We start from the raw sequence: 25,425 nt of genomic DNA, 5'->3' as shown, positions 1-25,425 counted from the left end.
AGGCGGAGGATTAGCCTAGTGAGCCGCGGCGCCGGCCTGAAATATGGTAATTTTAAAATGTCTAAAAACAATACCTACATTATGAGTGTATTCAACATCAAAAAGTATCCTTTCACATATGAATGATATTGATCACAGTATACTTGCGAGTTCTGTCTTGGCCAATCAAAATTACTTCACCTCTTCCCTCATTATGGTATTAAAAGATAAAATTAGGCCAGCGACGCAGCTCACTAGGCTAATCCTCCACCTTGCGGCGCCGGCACACCGGGTTCTAGTCCTGGTTGGGGCGCCGGATTTTGTCCCGGTTGCCCCTCTTCCAGGCCAGCTCTCTGCTGTGGCCAGGGAGTGCAGTGGAGGATGGCCCAAGTCCTTGGGCCCTGCACCCCATGGGAGACCAGGAGAAGTACCTGGCTCCTGCCATCGGATCAACACGGTGCGCTGGCCGCAGCGCGCTGGCCGCGGCAGCCATTGGAGGGTGAACCAACGGCAAAAAGGAAGACCTTTCTCTCTGTCTCTCTCTCTCACTGTCCACTCTGCCTGTCAAAAAAAAAAAAAAAAAGATAAAATTATATTGCTATATAGCTTAAAAGTTAACTTCCTACTAGGTACCTGTTTTGGCTTCTATACTTAGGTTGCACAACAAAGGAAACCTATTACAAAAAAAAAGAAAACCTATATACAACAAAGAAAAATCATTAAAAGAACTTTGGATTTATCTTTCATTGTTTTTCTATAAATATTTATTGCCAAAGAAAAATCATTTAGGGAAATCAGTTCTGAAAATGTCTCAGGCAATAATACTTTGTGCCACTTAAATCTTGTCTTTTTTGCGAGGTAACATTATGTACCTTTATAATCCTAATGCTCCTCCCTGTGGTCAAAAGAGGAACAGCAATGGTCTGACAGGAAGTGTTCAAGGGGGCCAAATGCAAGATATTTGTGGTTTCCCCCTTTGTGACATTGTGCATTGATATTACAAGGATCTATATGGTGCCATTTACATAAACAAGTTGAACAACCGAACCAAGGACCCCACAATTCAAGATCTTCCTTTGGGGCACTAAACAGAATAGAGACGATTTACTCTTAACCTTCTCCAATTCTTTTTGACAAGTGAAAAAAAACAGATGCTTGGGGCCCTTCTCCTTGTCAGTGAAATGGTGCCATCTTATCTGAGGTGCCATTTTAAGCTCTGGGCACCATCTTAGCCTCTGGTCTGGTCGCCATCTTGAATCCAGCCCAGTTTACTAGGAGTCAGGTGACCAAATGGCCCAACCACAGGCGTCAACTTCACCCCTACTCTAACAGGATTCACTGCTCCCACTCCCCCATGCCTGCAAGGCTATAACAAAGCCTATTTTCCCACACAGGCTCTCTCTTTTCATTCTCTCTGCCCTTTCCCTCTAGCCTGTCATCTCCCCTTCCCCCACCAGCAATAAATCTTTTCCCTTACTACGGTGTTTGGTGTGTTTTGTGGTGGCCTTTCACTCCTGTCTCTCCATCAGGGGATCTTTCTACTATTATCTGGTGGAAGTGCCGAATACCAGGATTTAGTTAATAAGCACTCCATATCCAATCCATCTCAATTCAAGAGTCAGACTTCATGTTGGGAGAGAAAAATCTTAGTGACAGTAGATAGACTTTCAATTACACAGAAGAGGCCTAGTTCAGAGTTTTATGTGGCTAGCCATAATTTTAGAGATTGCCAACATTGGGTCATACTTATTTTTATGACAAACACAAAGAATTCAGCTTAACTCCAAATGTCTGACTAATGGTGTTATTCTTAAAGCCTCTTTTTTCTTATCAGATTTCTTTTTTTAAAAATCTGTTATTGCTTACCTTAAAAAATGAGAATAACTTTTTTTTAAAAAGGTGTGTAAAGAGCTAATAAAAAATTTATGAATTACAGAATCAATAAGCATAAACAGTGACCTTGAGATTTAGGAAAGGAGTCAAAATTTGCTGATGACAATACCAATCAGTATTTTGCCTTTAGAGAAATCAAGTCTGTGGTCAGACTCAGGCAAAAGGAAGGGCCTCATGGTTCAATGAACTGTAGGAGCAGCTACCACAATTCCTTTTCAACATTTTGGAGAGCTCAGAACAAAAAGTGAGGAGGGACAAGAAGAAAAGCTCTGTGTCTTTGTTGTGCCAAAGAGGAAGTAAATGGAGTATCTTCTTCGGGATTGTGCATTCAATCATTCAAAAAAATATATATATAACAAGTATTGATGGGGTCTCTATAACATGCCAGATAGTCTTCTAACTTAACATGATAAATACAAATATGCGCAAGGTTCTTCAAAAGTTTCGTAGAGGAGCAGAGGTTGTTGGCCTACTGGTTATGACTGCGACTAGACGCCTGTGTGCCACCTCCGAAGTAACTGGGTGTGAGTCTCAATTTCAGCTCTGAATTCCAGCTCTGCGACTCAAGTAGTTGAGTCCTTATAGCTACATAGGAGACCTAGCTAGAATCCCTGGTCCTGGCTTCATTCTGGCCCATCTCTGGCCATTGTGGGCATTTAGGTAGGTAGGGAACCAATAGATGAGACAGCTTTCTGTTTCTTTCTGTTTCCCTCTCTTTGTCTATCTCTGCCTCTCAAAAAATAAAAACTAGAGAGAAAATGCAATAAAAAGATGTCTATTTAGGTGTAAAACAATTTTGAAACCCATGCATGGGTTTTTTTTCATAATAAGCATTTTCCATAAACTTTTTTTTTAAAGATTATATCTATTTATTTGAGAGGCAGAGTCACAGACAGAGAGAGGGAAAGACAGAGAGAGAGGTCTTCCATCCGCTGGTTCACTCCCCAAATGGCTGTAACAGTCAGAGCTGGGCCAATTGGAAGCCAGGAACCAGGAGCTTTTCTGGGTCTCCCACACGGGTGCAGGGGCCCAAGCACTTGGGCCATATTGCATTGCTTTCCCAGGCCATTAGCAGGGAGCTGGATCAGAAGAGGAGCAGCCAGGACACAAACCAGCACCTATATGAGACGCCTGTGCCACAGGCAGAAGCTTAGCCTACTAGGCCACAACACCAGCCCTTCCATAAACTTTATTAAGATCCCTCATTTAAGACAATTTGTGCCCAAAGAACTTTCAGCTGGGGACATGAAATACATACACAAGAGGGAAAAAAAGAGCTAGATATACAAGACAGAAGAAAACGCCAACCTGTGGTACAACAATAACTTCTGTGAAGGATGAGGTGGTGATGCCTACTGAAAGTATTTAGAAAGAACTTGAAAGAAGAAGCATAGGGAAAAGGCAAAAATGTCTACTTTAGGACTGGTTTGGAGAAATGTCCTCAAAAGTTCAGTTTGCAGTCAGGAATTTCTTGGATCTTGGAAATGGTTTAACCATAGAAATAATTTTTTAAATTACAGTTACTGTCTTGGAATAATCCACTAAAGTCTAGATAAGCCATAGCAGATCCTCCTAGTGATATGAAGCTCATCTGAAGGCTAAGCCCTGACTCCCATGGGCCTTGAGGCAGAGTACAAAGTATTACACAAAGTATTACACAGTAGATAATAAGACAGGTCTTACCACCTACACTGCTGGCAAGGCTAGAGCTGCTCTTGGCAGTACCCGGAGGTACCAAAATCATGACAGCTGTGGCCTGCTCCACCAGGGCTTTTGAGCAATCAAGTACTTGGAAGCCAGATAGCCTATGTTCACTATTAATGGACCACTCAAAGTAATGACTATTTCAAATCAGGGCAACAATTTTTTTAAGGGAAGAATACCAACACATATTGAATGCTTATTCTATTGCCCAGGTACTGTTAACCATTTTTTCTTCCTTCCTTCCTTCCTTCCTTCCTTCCTTCCTTCCTTCCTTCCTTCCTTCCTTCCTTCCTTCCTTCCTTCCTTTTTTTTTTAACTAATATAATCCTTACAACAATCCTTTGAGGGAGGTAGCAGTAATCCTATCTTACAGATGAGGACACTGGAGTTTGGAGAGGTTACATCACGGACCCAGTTCACCCAACGCAGGAAAGCAGGCTTTGGATTGGACTCTAAAGCCTTTCCAAAGGCTGTTCACTCACTAGACTGCCTCTTGGAGTGCCAACAACCTCCAACTAGACAGAACTTTTGCTAATCATCAGACGTTCTCTTTCTGGAATTACTGATTTCAATCTTTTCAGGACAGTGCCAGGAACAATTTCCAAATAACTGACTTCCCCTGTGTCAGATCAATGGGGCTTTGTGCAGCTTTCTTCAGAGGGACCTTTCTAACGACATCATGAAAATTAATCCTCTGACAGCAGAGGCTGTTTTATTGCTGCCTGGGGAGCTGTTTTGATGTCTGTTTTCAATTTTGCTCTAGCTTAATCAGTTTCCAAGAAAATGAGCTAAGGAAAAATCAGAGAATAATATTTGAGATGCACAAAGAAGAGGAAAGGATTAGACTATTTTTCCCTTGACCATGCCTGATGAAATACATATTTTACTGGCTTACACATACTTGAGCCAATTTCTACTTCTGTTTTCTACCCAGTAAGTTTTAACACAGACTAAGGGAGCACAAAATATTGGGACTGGTTAATAATCCAGGCTTTTATAAGAGGGAGTAATAAATGATACCTAAAATATCATTCTTATTTCTATTTGTTAGGGGAAAAAAAGGAGGAAAAATGACCACACTTTTCATTAGAGACAGAGTGAGGGCTTCTGTTTAGTAGAGTACAGACATAAAAAAGGAGTTACCCTTAAATACCAGATAATATAGGCTGGAGTTTAGGCTAGTGTGAGAGCCTCCTGTCCCAAAGAACTGGTGGGTATCAAAATGGAAGTGGCAGACAAATGGCTCTTATCTAGTTCATTTAAACTTTTAAAAAAATATGGGGGCTGGCACCGTGGCACAGTAGGTTAATCCTCCACCTGTGCTGCCGGCATCCCATGTGGGCGCCAATCCTAGTCCCGGCTGTTCCTCTTCCAATCCAGCTCTCTGCTGTGGTGCGGGAGGGCAGTGGAGGATGGCCCAAGTGCTTGGGCCCCTGCACCTGCATGGAAGACCAGGAAGAAGCACCTAGCTCCTGGCTTCAGATTGGCGCAGCTCTGGCCATTGCAGCCATTTGGGGAGTGAACCAATAGAAGGAAGACCTTTTTCTCTGTCTCTCCCTCTCACTGTCTATAACTCTACTCTCAAATAAATAAATAAATAATCTTTTTTTTTTTTTTTTTGATAGGCAGAGTGGAATGTGAGAGAGAGAGACACACAGAGAAAGGTCTTCCTTTTCCAGTGGTTCACCCCTCAATGGCTGCTGTGGCTGGCGCACCGCACTGATCCAAAGCCAGGAGCCAGGTGCTTCTCCTGGTCTCCCATGCGGGTGTAGGGCCCAAGGATATGGGCCATCCTCCACTGCACTCCCAGGCCACAGCAGAGAGCTGGACTGGAAGAGGAGCAACTGGGACAGAATCCGGCGCCTCAACCAGGACTAGAACCCGGGGTGCTGGTGCCGCAGGTGGAGGATTAGCCTAGTGAGCCACGGCGCCGGCCTAATAAATAATCTTAAAAAAAAAAAAAAAAGACATATGTGTGGGGCTGGCACTGTGGCAGCATGGCAGGTAAAGTCACTGGCCTGCAGTGCCGGCATCCCATATGGGTGCTGGTTCAAGTCCCAACTGCTCCACTTCCTACCCAGCTTCCTGCTGTGGCCTGAGAAGGAAGTTGGAGGACAGCTCAAGTCCTTGGGCCACTGCATCTGCCTGGGAGACATGGAGGAGGCTCCAGGCTCCTGGCTTTGGATAGTGCAGCTCTAGCCATTGCAACCATCTGGGGAGTGAACCAGCAGATGGAAGACCTCTCTGTCTGCCTTTGCCTTTCTGTAACTTTGCCTTTCAAATACATAAATAAATCTTAAAAAAAAAAAAAAAAAAAGGTGTGTCTGTGTGTGTGTGTGTGTGATTGAATTCCTACATTACCAGTTCCATATGTAGGGTAGCTCACAGGCCTAGACACTGAACGGGAATTGTGGACTGAAGGACAACGGGTACAGGAGAGGGAAGGGCACACATTCATTGAGTACCTGTTGGGCCCATGTCACTGAAGCCTCACAACTTTGTAGAGAACCAGAGCTACCACTTAGTGAGGACTCAAGTTAGAAAGCCCTGCTCAGAGTTTCCTGTAGATCATCTCCTCTTGACTAATAAGGAAATGGAGACTCAGAGAGTCCTCTATTTCTATTCTAGCTGTGAATGGGGATATAATGATTCAAGCCCAATTCTACGTGAAATTATCCATTTAGGCCGGTGCCGTGGCTCACTTGGCTAATCCTCTGCCTGCAGCACCGGCACCTTGGGTTCTAGTCCTGGTTGGGGTGCCAGATTCTTTCCTGGTTGCTCCTCTTCCATTCCAGCTCTCTGCTGTGGCCTGGGAAGGCAGTAGAGGATGGCCCAAGGGCTTGGGCCCTGCACCCACATGGGAAATCGGGAGGAAGTACCTGGCCCCTGGCTTCAGATTGCCGCAGCACACTGGTCGTAGTGGCCATTTCGGGGGTGAACCAACGGAAGGAAGACCTTTCTCTGTCTCTCTTCTCTCACTGTCTAACTATATCTGTCAAAAAAAAAAAAAAAAAAAAAAGAAGCTATCCATTTACCTACTCCTTATTCCCAGTCAAAAGTTGGGGCCAACGCATATCCATCTTTGTGGCAACAATAGTGAGCACTTTGCTTGACACACAGAAAATGGCCCACAAACAGGTGCTGTCCCAACAGCCCCAGAGGGCAGGCTTTTCCCTTGGCCTGCTCACATGCTGCCTTTCAAGGGGCAGTATTCACATGGATCTCTGCTTGGCCGCCTCTGTAGCTGAATCAGATTTCAATAGGCATTTACTTCTGTTTTTCATCTCACAACCAAGACCACTGTAGTCTCTTTCTTCCCCATCATAAGTGAAAGGACTGAAGGGGACTAAAAGGTAGTAAAGGAAGGGCGGGGGGAATGAAAGCAGAATAGACAGAAATGCAATCAACACTTCAATGTACTTACAGGAGCAGCGTTAGACAGAGAAGCCCAAAGCGTTAAGAGCCCATACTTGGAACTTTGTTCACTGGTTTCCATCTCCACAATATCCAGCACAGCCTGCATTACTGTCTGTTTAAGAGAAATAAACAAGGTTAAACTCTGGCTATGTGGTGAAGACTGTGGTTAATAAACTAGAGATCAAGCATTTTTTCTTATTCCTGGGCTTGCAGTTGGAGGCATGCTAAGGGATTTCCACACTTACTGCTGGGATAGTCGTTAGGAGTGGGGACCCTAGTGGAGCTCACCTGCTCTACTGTCTTAGGTCAAATCCTCGCTCAACTATTTAATAGCTGAATGGCCTTGGACAAGTGAAGTTACTTTATTTCCTCGTCTACAAAATGGCCATAATATAGCACCTACCTCCTAAGACTGTTACAAGAATTAAATTAGTTAGTGCAGTTGCCCATAGAGTATTTAAACCAAAATCTGGCACATGTTACATTTTTTATAAATATTTTCTTTCTAAACAAAGTACTGCTGTTAGGAAAATACAACACAGAAACTCAAATCTGGGAAGCATTTGGAAGAAAATTCTACCTCCACCTGTCATGCAGATTCTCAGCCTATACACCATGGGACAGAGAACTGTTGTGCCAGTATGTTATAAACATCACAACAGTGCAAATATGCAGAGAAGTGACACTTGATGTGAATGGTGTTGGTTCAGAGCAGGTTCCTGGCCAAACCACCCACTATGGTTGTTCCCAGGTCACCACTCAAGTTCCATGGTTTTCCCAGGTTTGCCTTTGCCAGTGGTTGGAGGCATTCCTGTGCAGCATTTTCATTAAGTCACTCATGCACTTGTTACCTGAAATAACTCATATCTAGGCAGCAGAAATAATAGGAACTAACGTCTATTCACTGTTTGCTAAGGTCAAGTACTACGATAAGTGCTTTACGGGTACCTAGTCCATTGTAATTCTCACCACAACTCTAAGCAGCAGACATAGTTATCTTTAGCATTATTCACATGAGGAAACCAGAACACAATAAAGCCAGGGAATTTTGCCAGGGACATATAGGTTGTAGATGATTGAGCCAGGATCTAAACCCAGTGAGCCTGGCCCCAGCTCCTGAGTCCACTTTCTTAGCTACCATGGTATCCTGCACCCCGAAGAATCACATTCCATAGCTCTCATGGGCTAGTGATTAAGAGACCTGCATTGTATCATAATGTACTAGTTTTGTGTCAGATCCTATCACATAGACTATAACTATTAAATCATTAGTAAATAAACTACACGATAATATGTAGACTATTGCTAAGGAATCCAACTTTCTCAAGTGATTAAATACTCTAATTCTCAGCTTTCTGGGTTTAATAATCCCCAGTTTTGGTACAAAGTTGTTATGAGGGGCTGGTGTTGTGGCGTAGTAAATAAAGCCACCTCCTGCGATACTGGCATTCCATATGGGGACCAGTTCGAGTCCCAGATGCTCCACTTCCAATCCAGGTCCCTGCTAATGGTGTGGGAAAAACAACAGTGGATGGCCCAAGTCCTTGGGCCCCTGCAACCATGTGAGCGACCTGGATGAAGCTCCTGCTTCCTGGCTTTGGCCTGCCCCAGATCCAGCTATTACAACCATCTAGAGAGTGAACCAGCAGATGGAAGGTCCTTCTCTTGCTTGCTTTCTCTTTATAGCTCTGACTTTTGAATAAATAAATTAAAAGGTTGTTATGAAAAATAAATGAGAAATGACTATGCAAAATGTGAAACATAATGCCTGGATTAGGGTAAGCATGTTACCTGATTCCTTATTGCTATCATTTTTGTATTAATGCATTAACAAAGTTGAAAATAGTTTCAGTAGGAATTTCATTTATTTCTGGTCTCTATCATACTTACAATGTGACCTGATATAAGACAAAGTTTCTACCTCATTAAAATCCTACAGCTGTATTTCATTCCTTTGATATATTCTATTCTGTGATATAGTTATATTTTAAATGGAAATGCTAGTATAGTATTTACCTAGAAAACCCCAGCAGAAGAAACAACAAGAATATGTGTGTAATATTTTTTAAATTAAATACAACTTCTTTCTAGTCTTCTGCTTAACTAGGCCATCGAAATATATATAGTAGAAGCTAATGAATCTTTTTCTTCTGAATTCATATTAAATGTGGGTATAAAAACATAAACTCAGTGTGAAGGAAAACAGAGAAGCAATACATTTAAAAATGAGATTAAACCATTCATGAATGTTCAAAAATTCTCTCCCAAAGTCTCAAACACTGGCTTGGCATCAGCGAAATTCAAACGTTGCCTTTATTCAATTAGGAAGCTTGAGAACCTAATATGAAAAATGCCTCATTTCTTCAGAGTAAGAAAAGTCAACACTATTCCAGAGGTCTCATCAGCAAGGAATTTTAGCTGGAGTTGGAAAAAAATCCTGTTTTTTAGGCCCATGGATTATAGATCTATCTGGGTATATATTTCATCCCCAGGTGGTTTTGCCACTAAATCTTGGAAAATAATACAAACAAAAATGTTATATGGTGTCTGAATCTCCTCCCTAAGATAGAAGAAGCGACCACTGGCAGAGGCAAGACCGGAAAGACCTTCCTATGAAGAAAACGCCTTTGTGGGACCTGTCTGGTGAACCGGGAACAAGCATAGTATGTGGCCGTGGATGAGGCCCTGCTCTGAGCCAGTGCCGCCCAGGTCAGATGTCACTTCTCCACATGATTTACAGTAGTGTGGTATTGACAACACACTGGCATGGCAGTTCTCCCTCCCATGGTCTAGAGGCTGAGAATCTGCACAGCTCAGGTGGGTAAAGTTTTCTTCTGAATGCTCCACAGATCTCTGTCTGAGTCAGTTGTCAAACAGCAACACGAGGGAACATGGAAAAAGGAATTAAAAGACACATTTATTTTGGTGAAGAAAATTCTTGAAATCCATAGTTTTTTCATAAGAAAAGATACACTTCCCATGAGCCTTTGAAAGATCCTTTGTATTAGTTGAACTATTAAGGCCATTCAGAATAGCTTTCAGTTCCCTTTATTCAGGAGGGAGATAGCCACCAAAACACACACATATTCCTTTCTTTTTTTTAAGGTTACCTTCCTCTCTGGTGATGGGGAGCATAGCTCTTTGAGACAACACTTGTTGTATAACTAAAAACAAGCAAAAACATTTGACGTCATCTTTAAATACTAAAAGATTTGAAGTGATTTCAAAAAATGTGAGAGGCAGATTCAGAGAGAGGTGAAGGAGAGCGAGAGCATTTGCTCCCCAAATGCTCCCAACAAATGGGGCTGGGCCCTGCGGAGCTGGGAGTCTGAACTTTAATCCAAGTCTCTCACATGAATGGCAGGGTCCCAATTACTTTGAGCCATTTGCCTCCCAGTATCTGCATTAGCAGGAAGCTGGAGTCAGGAGCAGAGCTAGGAATCCAATCCAGGTCCTCTGATGTGTGATGTAGTTATCTTGACTGATAGGCGAACCACCCATTCATTCCCTTGAAGTAGTTTTTTCTTTCTTTCTTTTTCTTTTTTTTTTTTAATAAAATAACAATGATAAACTCTTGCCTAGCCCTTAATATGTTCTAAGTGCTTTACAAAAATAAACTCATTTAATCTTGCAACACCTTTCCAAGAACAGTGAGGAAAGCGAGGCTAAGCATTTAGATCTTGTGCCAGGGTTACACATGAGCAGACAGACCAGATAGACCAGACCAAAGAAACCCAGTTTTTGAGGGCCGGCCCGGGCACAATAAAGTTATCCAAAGCTCCCAGAGGGTGATTCTATGAGCAACTTTTGGTGAGAACCATTCACCAGCAAAAGATAGAATGATCTGAAAGGCTTGTAAAACCAGTCTGTTGGGCTCTACTGCAGAGTTTCTGATTGAGGGGGCTCCCAGCTGATGCTGGTGCTAATGTCTAGAGACTACAATTGGAGCATCACAGATCTACTCTTAGGACACTGACTCCTAGGTGCCTTGCTTTTTAAATTATGTCACTCTACCTCCTTGTATTGGAAGAGAGAAACAACTAGGGATAGTGGCATTAAGAATACAGTCTACTTTGTAGAGCTTTATTTATCTTTTACTAATTTGCCATTACTTTCATCTGTCACTATTGGCACAGCTGTTAAAAAATAATTAGAGAAGGGGCTGGCACCGTGGCTCACTACGTTAATCCTCTGCCTGTGGTGCCGGCATCCCATATGGGTGCTGGGTTCTAGTCCCAGTTGCTCCTCTTCCAGTCCAGCTCTCTGCTGAGGCCCGGGAGAGCAGTGGAGGATGGCCCAGGTGCTTGGGCCCCTGCACCCACATGGGAGACCAGGAAGAAGCTCCTGGCTCCTGGCTTCAGATTGGCGCAGCACTGGCCGTGGCGGCCATTTAGGGAGTGAACCAACGGAAGGAAGACCTTTCTCTCTGTCTCTCTCTCTCTCTCACATTCTATAACTCTACTTGTCAAATAAATAAATAAAATAATTAGAAAAGACCATTGGTTTTGAAATACTACCAGTTCACTCCCCAGATACTCTCAACAAATGGGGCTGCTGAGCCAGGCAAAGCTGGGAGCCTGAATTTCAAACCAAGTCAAATTGAAGTCATCACACTGAAGTTGAGTCTCTATTTAGAAAAATAACTGAAGGAATACTTACCAAAGAGTTACCTTTTGCAGATTTGTATGCTTTTATATCTGAAATGTTTTTCTCAAACAGCGTGAGGAGCCACTTTTTGGATTTTGACCAGTTTCTGTGTGAAGAGGGAAAACACACACACATACATGCAGAAATTAATTTGACAGAATGTTAGGAATAACGTGTCATGGCCTATAAAGGGGAGAGTCTGTAGGTCTGGAGTTTATCTGCATATCTGCTCTTTTTCAGGCAGGATCCCATGAGCAGTCTACCGTCAGAATTCTTAGTCCTCAAGAACAAAGGAGAGGACAAGGCAGTCACACTCTGGTGCCTTTTGCAAATGAATGTTTAAATCTCTTTTGGACTGGCATTAAATAAGAAAACAGGGCCCGAAGTCAAACTCTTCTTTTGCTGTGACTGTTATGAGCTGTGGAACAATGAAAGCCAGACCCTGGTCATTGGGTTAAGTCAGGTAAAGCAAACTGGCTATCATCTAATAAATCTTTTATGACTAGCCACCAGGGGTACGCTGCTGTGGCGCAAATGTTTGTAACCCCAAAATCTGTATGCTCAAATCCTAATCCCTACGGTAATAGTACTAGAACATAGGGATGGTTGAGGAGATGATTAGGTCATAAGAATGTAGCCCTCATGAGTGGGACAGCGCACTTCTACAGGAGGCCTGGGGGAGCCAATCTGCCCTTCCACCATGGGAGGACACACTGAGAAGGTGGCCGCATGCAACCAGAAGAGGGCCACACCTGAACCCAGCCACACAGGCACCCTGATCTGGGACTTTCTGGCTTCAAGAGCTGTCAGAAATACATTTCTGTTCTTCACAAACTACCTAGTCTGTAGTATTTTGTTAAAGCAGCCCAAATGTAGTAAGACATAGAGTAACTGTCAAGAAGTTAAAAAAAAAAATCATGTAGTCACTTTGCATTTGAATCACTGTACAAATATTTATCCAAGCCAACTGTGAGAAATTTTTTTTTTTTTTTTTACAGGCAGAGTGGACAGTGACAGAGAGAGACAGAGAGAAAGGTCTTCCTTTTCCGTTGGTTCACCCAGCAATGGCCGCCGTGGCCAGCACGCTGCGGCAGGCGCACCGCGCTGATCCGAAGGCAGGAGCCAGGTGCTTCTCCTGGTCTCCCTTGGGGTGCAGGGCCCAAGCTCTTGGGCCATCCTCCACTGCACTCCCTGGCCACAGCAGAGAGCTGGCCTGGAAGAGGGGCAACGGGGACAGAATCCAGTGCCCCGACCGGGACTAGAACCCGGTGTGCAGGTGCCACTAGGTGGAGGATTAGCCTAGTGAGCCGCGGCGCCGGCCAGGAAACATATTTTGACAACTAAGCATGGCCCCAAACACAGGCAATGAATGTGCTAATAATAAGCAGTAAAGGGGATTAAAGGCCTCAAAATACATTCTTCATTCTTTCTTCCCATTTTCATTCTCCTGTTTTTGCTCATCAAAACAAGGGAAAGAAAGGCGTTACCCTCTCCTGTTGTTTCCCCCTCACTTCACATACACACCCCAAACACAGAGCAGTCATCAAAAACAGCTTCTCTGCCAGGCGAACTGCTGCTGTGTCTGCTCAGAACAGAGAAAAGTGAGAAGTGTACAAAATGCTAAAAGGAGCCTGATCGATGAATTAATGATGGGAAACAACTCCCTACCTTAGGAGACATTCTGGCACCTGGGATCCATATTCAAAACCTTCATCAAAAACTTGAAAATGATGATGGAACTCCTTGATTTTCCTCTTGTTTGTGAGAAATAAACCTTTATTAAAGAGCACATTCACCGTGACTGGATAAAGGACATGCCTACCGAGACAGAAACACATGGAACGTCAGAGCCCAGGACAACCAACAGGAATAGGATGCAAGAGAAGGCATGCCTCAGGAGCAACACACCTGTAACAGGGGCAGATAGCATGTGGCAGGTTCTTTTGGGAAACAGTCACTCCTGAGAAGTTTTATTATTTGCTAACTATGATCAAGATAATTTAGACATAGTTGAAATTGTGGTCTTATTTACTTGATGATTTTAAAATTCTAAGCAAGTATTTTAGACCCATATACGAGAAGACAAACAGAAATAAACTGATTCAATATAATTCAATAAGCATTTACTTAGTAATTACTTAATAACAGTAACTAAACTAACAGCCCATACCTTTGGATCCCAGCTTAAAAAAACTCACAAGATGTTAAGGGCAATATCAGTCATCAGATTTCCTAATTTTCCACATCATCCCAGGAATTCAAACTAATACATGATGAAAAATAATATTTATCATCAGTTAAGTTTTACCACCAGTGAATGATTACTGAGGCAGATATAAGAATATCAAAGATTATTAGTATGCCCTAGATTAGTGATACTAAATACAATTTATTTAACTTCTATTCACCTCCTCTTCTGGATCTCCTTCCTCAAAGTTTCAAAAATATCAAGGGATTTGCTTTGCTTTGTTGTATATACTGGACATGTTCTGGCAAAATTTTAAGTTTCTTTCTGCTTTCCCCTGACCACTCTTCCTGGACCTATAACAAAAATGTTAAAAAGCACTTTGTTTTATAGGTTAGAATAATTGATTATTTGAGGGAACCACTGAATTTTGCCCTCAGCATTCCATTAAGATGGATAAGTCCCTCAGGTAATTTTAATTTACTGAACCTTCTTATGAAGGTGGGGAATTTTTCCCATGCCCAGTCCTTAATTCTAACACACAGCCCCCAGAATATAACTGACTTCCTCCACTGCTCTTACCTGTCTCTGGGGTCTACTTTCCAAGGGCACCTTGGGGCTCAGTTTTGAGGCCCACAATCTATTTTGCCTTGGCCACCTTTTGAAGTCTCACAAACATTTCTTGGATCCTGTCATCCACTTAATGATTGATTCCAGTCTCTCCCTGTCCTTTCAATATCTTCTTTTTCTGTCATAAATCGCACAGTTCTATCAAAATTGTGATGGATGCACAGTAATTATACAAGGTAAATCCATGTAAAGCATACATAATTATATGGAATAACTAAGGATACATTACTGTAAACATATTTAAATAATCATATTAGCTTATTTTCTCACCATAAGATGGGAGTGGTAAACTGAAAACTGCCCACTAATTAGAATTAGGGGATTAAGCTAATCTCCTAATAGTCTAGTTAGATAGACTTTACTAATCAGCCAGATAATTTTTGAAGTCCAATACACAGGATTCAAAAATTTTGTATTAAAGAAAAAAGATTAAGTCATATGAATGCAGCTTTTTATCTTTTTACCTTATTAAGTCGTTCAGGTCCATTGTCCCACGAGTGCCTAAATTCTCCAGTTGTTCATGTAATTCTTCAGTCAGTTGCCCAGTGAATTGATAAAGGTTCAAAGTCCCCAATTTCCCTTTCAACATAATATAGAGTTTTTCATGCAGTGTTAAAAATATATTCTTTGGAATTGATGCTAGAAACAGAGAAAATTATTTCCACAATAAGCAAGAACTACTTGAAGCATCAGTCAACAAACTTCTGCCACCAGTTAGTCAAGAAAGACAACAGCCAAAGTCCTCCACTACATAAAATCACCTCCAATGAATAGAAGTAGACAAAGATTCGAGCCTCACATGAGACAGTGAAAATCAATAGGATAATTCATCTTAAAGAATGACCCATAAATGGGTAATTTACAGGTCTGGTATTTCTAGCTCCTTCCTTCTCCAAATCTATATTCCAGGTATTTTGAAAACAAGAGATAGTTTACATATTCTACATGTTCAGAAGCTATTTGGCCTTCTCAGAAATTCTATACCACTCCCACACACCCATGCCTATGAGCCCCATATTTCTCCCACTAATTACTGTTTATTTTTCAAAATTCTTCTTGAATATTACTTCCGGCAGAAGGCCTTTCCCAAGCCCATGAATAATTCTGACCCAACATTTTTTATACATATTAATCATCATGCTTCTCTCATGATATACACCCCTGGTTAGGTTGGGTTGTATAAGTGAGTTGTTTTTCTAAACACACTTTATATTTTCCTTTTATTTTGTTTTGTTGTCTTCAAAGTAACTTTTTCAAATAAATGGCTTTTTTAAAATTTTGAATTTCATAATCCTATTATGTGTAGATTATACTTGTCATAGGTTAATGAAACTAAGTATTAGATTTCCTGATCACATACATCTTCTCTACAGTGGGGGATATATGGGAGGAATGGAAAGCTGGCTCAAGGGAAAATATAGGGAGGGTTCCAAGAAGGCAGAGTAGGAAGGGAGCTCATTGCTCTAGCCCAGAGGAAAATAGTTTTAAAAAAGAGAGAGAGCCGGCACTGCGGCTCACTTGGCTAATCCTCTGCCTGTGGCGCCGGCACCCTGGTTCTAGTCCTGGTTGGGGCGCCGGATTCTGTCCCGGTTGCCCCTCTTCCAGTCCAGCTCTCTGCTGTGGCCCAGGAGTGCAGTGAAGGATGGTCCAAGTGCTTGGGCCCTGTACCCCATGGGAGACCAGGAGGAAGCACCTGGCTCCTGGCTTTGGATCAGCGCAGCACACCGGCCGTAGTGTCCATTTGAGGGGGTGAACCAACGGACAAGGAAGACCTTTATCTCTGTCTCTCTCTCTCACTGTCTAACTCTGCCTGTCCAAAAAAAAAAAAAAAAAAGTAGAGACAGAGTCGTCTCAGGAAAGAGGGAGAAACCACAGAGGAAACTCTACTGAAATTAGAGGGACACAGTGGACCTACACGGAGGGCATGGGCGCCACGGCTCAGGACTACAGCAGTTGAGAAAAAGCTGCCAGAAGAGCCTAGAGGGAACCTGGCTTGGAGCCCTGTGGGGGAAGATATACTAGCCAAACTAGAGAGGAAAAAAAAAAAGGATGTGACAGACACGTTTCTCTCTCCCTAATCACTTTACAATGGCGTCCTATAACAAATTGATAGAGCAAGTGCCATTTTGGACATATATAACAGCTGCACCAGCTCGGGTGCCATTTTGGACATATATAACAGCTGTGGCAGCTCGTGTCTATGCCCGGCAACCAGTCAAGTGGAAACTATTGACTCTGGTGGGGAGAACTAACAGGGGGCTAGGAGCTTGTGACTGTGTGAGGCTTCTGTACCAGGACTGTGAAAAAAACTGAGGGTGTGTGAGAGGACTCTCAGTGTGGCTAAGACTTTTAGCAGTCATAGTGGGAGACTCCGCATGTTCAAGGTTTCCTGGTTACGTGGTGAGAGACATTGCTGGGGAATCTGAACTTATACTGAGGACTGCACAGATCCTTTGTGTGATCCTTGGGACAGAGCAGACAAATATACCTACTGGGGCTAGCGCTCAGGTACTGGTCTTCTTTAGGGGAGGAGCTCAGTTAAGCAGAATAAATTTCTCTTCTGATTAAAAAAAGAGAGAGAAATTTACCACGCCAAACCTGGATGTGTCACCTTAGGCATGTCCTTAACCCTACAGAAATCCAAATGGCAAGCAGACACATGAAATAATGTTCAGGATCACTAGCCATCAGGGAAATGCAAACCAAAAACACAATGGGGTTTCACCACACCCCAGTTAGAATGGCTTTCATACAGAAATCAACAAACAATAAATACTGGCTAGGATATGTGGAAAAAGTACCCTAATCAACTGTTGGTGGGAATGCAGACTGGTAAAACAACTATGGAAGACAGTAGATACCTCAGAAATCTGAATATAGTCTTACCATACGACCCAGCCATCCCACTCCTTGGAATTTACCCAAAGGAAATGAAATCAGCAAATAAAAGAGTTAACTGCACCTTCATGTTTATTGCAGCTCAATTCACAATAGCTTAGACATGGATTCAACCTAAATGTCTATCAACTGAACACTGGATAAAGAAATTATGGGATGTGTACTCTATGGAATACTACACAGCAGTTAAAAAAAAAAAGAAATCTGGTCATCTGCAAAAAAATGGATGAATCTGGAAAATATCATGCGTAGTGAAATAAGCCAATCCCAAAGGGACAAATACCATATGTTTTCCCTGATCTGTGACAACTAACAGAGCACCTAAAAGGAAACCTGTAGAAGTGAAATTGACACTATGAGAAGCAATGACGTGAACAGCCCTTGTCTTGACTGTCATGGAACAGTTTATTATTTTATTTTTTTATTATTTTCTTTTTCTACTTAATACCATTGGTCGAAGTCTTAACATAGAATCACCCATAGGTGTATAAATCCAATTGAAATTAGATCATAATAAAAAATAAGAGTGGGAATAAGAGGGAGGAGTTATACAGTTCAGCACACTTTCCCACACACTTACCCCTAAGGGTAAAGCTAAAAACTTGCCATGGGACTCCAAATCCCATTAAGCTGGTTGTTACTAATGCCATCTTATGTGTTAAAGTAGCCATATTAAGTGTGTAATTGATCAGATAGACAGGATTAAGTGTCAAAGGCCACAGCAGGTGCCGAGGCTGATTAGGCTAATCCTCCACCTGCACCACCGGCACCCCAGGTTCTAGTCCTGGTCGGGGCATCGGATTCTGTCCCGGTTGCTCCTCTTCCAGTCCGGCTCTCTGTTGTGGCCCAGGAGTGCAGTGGAGGATGGCCCAAGTGCTTGGGCCCTGCACCCACATGGGAGACCAGGAGAAGCACCTGGCTCCCGGCTTTGGATCGGTGCAGTGCGACCCACCAGCCGTAGCAGCCACTGGGGGGTGAACCAACGGAAAAGGAAGATCTTTATCGCTGTCTCTCTCTCTCACTGTTCACTCTGCCTGTCAAAAAAAAAAAAGTGCCAAAGGCCTTAAGGCATTCGGATCTGGTTGAGAGCATGTTCAGGCATGAGAGCAGTTCAGGCATGGAAAACCAAGACATTGTGGCAAAAAATGATCTACACGAAAGATCTCTATGAGTGAGACCCCAGTGGAAAGAAGGGACCATCAAAGAAGGATGTACTTTTCTCTGAAGGGAGGAAAGAACTTCCACTTTGCTTATGGCCCTGTCTAAATACTGACAGAGTTTGTGGACTCAAAAGGCTTCCGTAGCCTTGGCAGCTCATGACAAGAGCCTTGGGTGATCACTGACCTCATAAATAAGAGTGTAAGTTGTTAAATCAACAGCAGGAGTCACTGTGCACTTACTCCCCATTAGGACCTTTGTCCTTAATGAGTTGTACTATGAGAATTAACTGTAAAACTTGTTTTCAAACAGTTCTTTATACTCTGTGTGTCTATGTGGGTGCAAATTGTGAGAATCTTTACTTAGTATAGTGTTGGTCTTCTGTATATAAAGTTAATTAAAAACAAATCTTAATGAAGAATGGGATGGGAGAGGGAGTAGTAAGTGAGATGGGAGTGGGGGTGGGAGGGCAGTGTGGGGGGAAGAACAGCTACATTCCTAAAGCTGTACCTATGAAATTTATATTCATTAAATAAAATCTTTCTTAAAAAAGGGAAATATATACGGCCGGCACTGTAGCTCACTAGGTTAATCCTCCGCCTGTGGTGCCAGGATCCCATATGGGCACCGGGTTCTAGTCCTGGTTGCTCCTCTTCCAGTCCAGCTCTCTGCTGAGGCCTGAGAAGGCAATGGAGGATGGCCCAAGTGCTTGGGCCCCTGCACCCACATCAAAGACCAGGAGGAAGCACCTGGCTCCTTGCTTCAGATCGGTGCAGCACCGGCTATGGCGGCCATTTGGGAAGTGAACCAATGGAAGGAAGACCTTTCTCTCTGTCTCTCTCTCTCTCACTGTCTAACTCTGTCAGTCAAATAAAAAAAAAAGGGAAAATATAAACATAATATAAACATATTTCATCTGTTAAATACAAATATTTATACAGGAAAGTTCCTGGGGGACTAGGCATTGTGGCACAGTGGATTAACTGTTGCTTGCTATGCTGGCATCCCATATGACAGTTCCAGTTCAAGTACCCACTGCTCTGCTTCCAATCCAGCTTCCTGGTGATGTACGTGGGAGGGCAGAAGAAGATGGCCATGTACTTGGGACCCTGACACCCACATGGGAGACTAGGAAGGGTTTCCTGGATCCTGGCTTCAGCTTGGCCCAGAACTGGCTGTTTTGGCCAGTTGAAGAGTGAATGAAAGATCTCTCTCTCTCTCTGTCTCTTTCTGTCTCTCTCTCTCATTCTGCCGATCAAATAAATCTTTCAAAAAAAAAAAAAAAGAAAGAAAAAAAAAGAAAGTTCCCAAGGGAGAGTACAAGTTATAAAACTCAATCATATCTATATATCTCCAGTAATTGAGTTGTGTTATAGTTTTCTCTGAGAAAACATTTGACCATACAGACCAAAAGCTTTCAAAATAACAATATTTTACCTGTAATTTTACAGTTCCAATATCAATCAGCAGTAGAGAATTTAACCAAGAAGTAGTGATTTTCATGCAAGCAGGAAGAAAAAAATATAACCATGCTATTGATCACTGACAGCTTTTAAAACAAACATTTCTGTCTTAACTTCAAGAAATACATGAAGTTACATGAAAAGGAACATAGGGAGACAGAAATAAAAAAGCTGCAGAGAGAAGGAAGCTAGCCACAGCAGAAGCAAGTACAAACATTGTGAAAGCAAAAAGAAGAAATAGGCACAAGGTGACCCAGATTTGTGGTCTTGGGAGCACACATGGAACCAGTGCACACATCTGCAGCCTAAGAAGAAATGAAGATAGCCAGCCATGCTGGCAGCAAGCAGCCCAGCACAGTCTAGCAGTCTGGCTCTGGATGGCTTACTGCCCCGCTGGGAAATGTTGGGAAATGCCACAATAAAAGGTTGAATGTGAAGCAGAGGAATTTTGCTTTCAGGGAGCAAAGTTAGTCCACAGAGTCAAGCCAAGAGCCACAACCTGTAGATCACTGCATATCATAGAAATGGAACAGAGTTAGCTGTATCTTGGGAGCTGTAACTGAACACAGATTCCAAATATTCTCCCAAAAAATCAGAGAGATCACTTCATTTCTCACATGTCTAACAGAAATTCAAATATATTAGGTTACCAATAACTTGCTTTTCAATGATCAAGCCTATCATATATTATTTTTACCTCCTTCTAGCCAAACCTTAAGAATACAATAATGGACCTGCTTCATTTTTAATACTGAAGTTAGGTTGCAGTTTTCACCTAAAACTACTTTATGATTCCAATGTGGTATTGCAAATGAACTACGTGAAAATATTCTTTACCTGTATGACAGATGGGATTTTGTATTGCTAGTTCAAAATTTAATTTCTTGGATTTAAAAAACACATCAATCCCCTCTTCTTCAGTAACAAAGGTCATTCGATTTCCCATAGCAAAGACTGTAAATATTGGTCCATACTGAAATAAAACACAAAAGCACAGATTGTATTAGTAAACGTTTCTAAATCCCAGGTTATGTTTATGTTTTCCTCAATAACACGATGCTGAAGTCACAGTCAAGATAAAAATAATTATGATTCGGGGGTTGGGATTGTGGTATAATGAGTTTAAGATGCCTCTTACAATGCCAGCATCCCATATCAGAGCGCTGGTTCAAGTCCTGGCTGTCCACTCTTGATCCAGCTCCCTGCTAATGCAGCAGAATATGTTCCAAGTACTTGGGATCCTGCTACCCATGGGTCCCTGAATCCTGGCTATGGCTTGGCCCTGGCTGCTGTTGTGGCCATTTGGGGAGCAAATCATTGGGGATGGAAGATCTCTTTCTCCCTCTGTCTCTGCCTTTCTCTGTCACTCTGCCTTTCAAATAAATATAATAAATCTTCAAAAAATTATTCTGATTGTTTCTGATAATTATGTTTTGACTATTTCAGCTAAATCAAAATTATATAAATTCTAATTGTTTCCATCCTAATCATGTCTGTAGTTATTATTTACTTGTATCTTCTTTGTTTTTAGTAAGAAATAATTAGAAAATAATCATCATAAATAACAACCATAAGTTACATAAACATGGTGATATTTGAACATTGTTTATAAGACACGAGTAGGCCTGTAAGCAAACCATAGTTCAATATGAAAACATACAAAATTGCCAGCTAGTTTTACAGAAAATCCATGGTCACTCCATATCTTGCAGTCCTAAACATCTTTCTAATGGGTTCACTTTCTTACTTTCCAAAATGACTATTTCATCTGTATACCTTGCTGAACTCTTTCCACTCTGAGATAGTTTCCCTTACCTATTAACCAACCAGAGAAATGGAGGCAAGCAAGCAAGAGCAGCCTCATCTTCTCACCAACAAATCTTGTAAAATGTACATACTTGTACTCATTCCCCAGGCTTTCCCTCCTGTTAACATAGGTAGAAGGCCTGTCCCTGTTAATGCCAACAATTCTTAACTTGTGTTATGGATTTGATGTTTTCTTGCCCTCTTTGTTCTACATTTATGGCTTTTCTCTCCTACATCTTTCATTTTTCCTCTCTATAAGATCATGTCTAGTCTATAAATAGACACTATAGTGGGGTTCAATTTCAGAGAATCTATAACTTTTCTGGGGAAAATATATCAGCATTTTCATTGGCATCTAACTATAATTCAACTTTTGCTTTAATTATGAATGAGGCAACAAACCACAACATATCCATGATTATCATCAAAAGAAACCATCATGCTTTTATATCCATTATGGTTTTTAAAAATATCTCAAGACATCATTATTCTCACCACTGTGTCCATATTAGTCATGTTTTGATCTGCCATGAGAAGGCACATGATCATGGTGCCACACACCGCTGGGGGCTACAGTGGGTCCAAGAATCATCAAACTACCAAAAAGTGAGGTCTCACTTTCTCACATTAGTGTTCCAGACATCTAACACTGCTTGTCATTTTTCCCTATCAAAAACTGTTTATCAACAATTAGAAGATCTGCTTTCATTCCTTAAGTTTTGTCCAGATGAGAATTTTTAACTTCCCATTAGAAAAGTGGCATTCCATAACCCATACTAGTACCCAGGCCACAAGTATATATATTGAATAGCAGAGATTATTGATGATGTTTAGTATTTAAGATAATTTATTTTAAGATAATCATATCATGAAAAATGGTCAACAACTGCTATAAATTCTGTAGCAGTGTTTTTATTTAATCTGCTCTCCTTTTGTTCTACTTTTTTGTGCAGTATCAGTAGCTCCTGTGTATTGAAAAAAGGCAGTTACATGCCATAAGCTGGAAAAGTGGTATCCATGTTATTATTTTAATTAAACCTTTGATTTTGAGGTAATTGTAGGTTAACATGCAGTTGTAAGGAATATCAAGGAGAGTTCCTATGCACCCATTACTATTTTCCCCATTCAAAATACTACTAATATTGACACAATCAAGACACAGAACATTTTCATCACCACAAAGATCCTCTATGTTGCCCTTGGATAGCCACCCCTATACTACCTAGTCATTAACCTCTGGCAACCACTAGTCAATTCTCCAGTCTGTGATTTTAAATTCCAAGGTTGTTATAAAAATGGAATCACACAGCATATTATGAACTTCTGGAATTGCCTTTTCTCAATCAGTGTAATTCTCAGAGATTCACCTAGATTGCCATGTATATATGTCAATTGTTCATTCCTTTACACTTACAATTCTGAGTATTATACATTATGAACATATCACAGTGTGTTAAAACAACATTGAAGAACATTTGCATTCTCTTTGGTCTGTTGCTATAACAAACAAATCAATAAATACCCAAGTCCAGGCTTCTGTGTGAACATATGTTTTCATTTCTCCTGGATAATTACCAAGAACTACCATTGCTGGGTCATACATGTATGGTTAGCTACCTGCTTGGTTGTTTAAAAAACTGTCAGTGTGGGGCTGGTTCTGTGGCATAGCAGGTAAAGCCACCACATGCAGCACCAGCATCCCATTTATCTGCTGGTTCGAGTCCTGGCTGCTCCACTTCTGATCCAACTCGTTGCTAATGTGCCTGGGAAAGCAGCGGAAAATGGTCCAAGCATTTGGGCCTCTGACACCCATGTAGGAGGCTCAGATGAAGCTCCTGGATCCTATATTTGGCCTAGCCCAGACCTGGCCATTGCAGCCATTTGGGAGACCCACCCCCTCTGTCTCTGCCTTTCCGTCTCTGTAACTCTTTCAAATAAATAAATAAATAAATCTTTTTTTTAAAAAGATAGAAACTGCCAGTGTTTCCCAGAAGGCCTGTATCATTTTACATTTCTACCAGATGTATGAGTGAGCCAGTTCCTCTGTCTTAACGGCATTTGGTATTGTACTACTTGAGTCATTGTGATAGGTGCATAGTGTTATTTCATTTTGGTTTCAATTTCTATATCCGTAATGGCCAAAATGATGTCAAGTATCTTTTTGTGTACTTATTTGCCACCTGTACATCTTCTTCAGAGAAATTTTAAACTGTTGAGTGTTAAAAGCTCTACATATTATAGATATTATTTCTCTGTTGAATACATGGCTTGCAAGGATTTTATAGCAGTCTGTAACTTTTTGAAACTTTTCTTTTTCAACTTCTTAATGGACTCTTTCACAGAATTTCTTATTTTGATAAGTTTATCAGTTTTCCTTTTATGGATGGTACATTTGTTGTTAAGTCTAAGAACTATTCCATAGCCCTGTATTAAAATATTCTTAATTTTTTCTAAAATTATTATAGTTGTGTGCTTTAAAGTTTGTGATGTACTTTGAGTTAATTTTTTTCTTTTTCAATAGAAAACTTTTATTTAATAAATATAAATTTCAAAAGTACAACTTTTGGATTATAGAGGTTCTTCTCCCCATAACCACCCTCCCACTCTCAAACCATCCCATCTCCTACTCCCTCTCCCATCCCATTCTTAAGATTCATTTTTAATTATCTTTATATACAGAAGATCAACTCTATACTAAGTCAAGATTTCAACAGTTTGCACCCACACAGACACACAAAGTATAAAGTACTGTTTGAAGACTATTTTTACTGTTCATTCTCATAGTACAACACATTAAGGACAGAGATCCTACATGGGGAGTAAGTGCACAGTGACTCCTGCTGTTGATTTAACAATTGACACTCTTATTTATGACGTCAGTAATCACCCAAGGCTCTTGACATGAGCTGCCAAGGCTATGGAAGCCTCTTGAGTTCACAAACTCTGACCTTATTTAGACAAGGCCGTAATCAAAGTGGAAGTGCTTTCCTCCCTTCAGAGAAAGGTACCTCCTTCTTTGATGGCCTGTTCTTTCCGCTGGGATCTCACTTACAGATATCTTTCATTTAGGTCATTTTTTGCCAGAGTGTCTTGGCTTTTCACGCCTGAAATACTTTGAGTTAATTTTTTATGAGCTGTTAGGTGGAAGTTCTTTTTTTGTTTGTTTGTTTGTTTTTGATTATTGGGATATATCTGCTCCTTCACCATCTTTGAAAAGGCTACATTTACTCCATTGAATTGTTTTTGCACTTTTGTCAAAAACCAGTTGAGCATATTTATATGGATCTATTTTTAGATTATCTGTTCCATTGATCACTGTGTCTGTCTACCCCTCTGCCATTACTACATGGTCTTCATTAGCAATAAGTCTTAAAAGTAAGTGGGATGATTCCACCCACCTTATTTTTTCCTTTTCAAAATTGTTTTAGGTATTCTAGTTCCTTTGTCTTTCAATATAAATTTTAGAATAATCTTTTCATCGGTATGTACAACAAATTTTTCTGGGAATATGTGTTTCCATTAAACCTGGATTTTAATTTGGGAAGAATTTGACATCTTTACTTAAGTAGACATTCTCAGTCCATGCACATAATATATCTCTCACTTAATTTCTTTTACTTTTTAGTGTTCTGTGGTTTTAACATA

At 41.2% G+C, this 25,425-nt stretch overlaps 1 protein-coding gene across 1 annotated transcript in view; it reads right to left on the bottom strand.

Moving 5' to 3' along the window:
- CYP39A1 (cytochrome P450 family 39 subfamily A member 1) overlaps positions 1 to 25,425 on the bottom strand; it is a 94,331-nt gene that overhangs the window by 64,382 nt on the left and 4,524 nt on the right. The window contains exons 2-6 of the mRNA XM_002714462.6: positions 20,812 to 20,947; positions 14,920 to 15,094; positions 13,309 to 13,458; positions 11,653 to 11,746; positions 7,001 to 7,105 (exon numbers count right to left, since the gene is read on the bottom strand). Of these exons, the coding sequence (XP_002714508.3) occupies positions 7,001 to 7,105; positions 11,653 to 11,746; positions 13,309 to 13,458; positions 14,920 to 15,094; positions 20,812 to 20,947 (660 nt within the window). The remainder of the gene's footprint in view (positions 1 to 7,000; positions 7,106 to 11,652; positions 11,747 to 13,308; positions 13,459 to 14,919; positions 15,095 to 20,811; positions 20,948 to 25,425) is intronic.

This window comes from Oryctolagus cuniculus, chromosome 5, assembly GCF_051225735.1.
Source record: "Oryctolagus cuniculus isolate XC-2025 breed Fujian yellow rabbit chromosome 5, ASM5122573v1, whole genome shotgun sequence".
NCBI lineage: Eukaryota > Metazoa > Chordata > Mammalia > Lagomorpha > Leporidae > Oryctolagus > Oryctolagus cuniculus.
The sequence above is the reverse complement of the archived record's forward strand: the minus strand, read 5'-3'. Positions and strand labels throughout refer to the sequence as shown.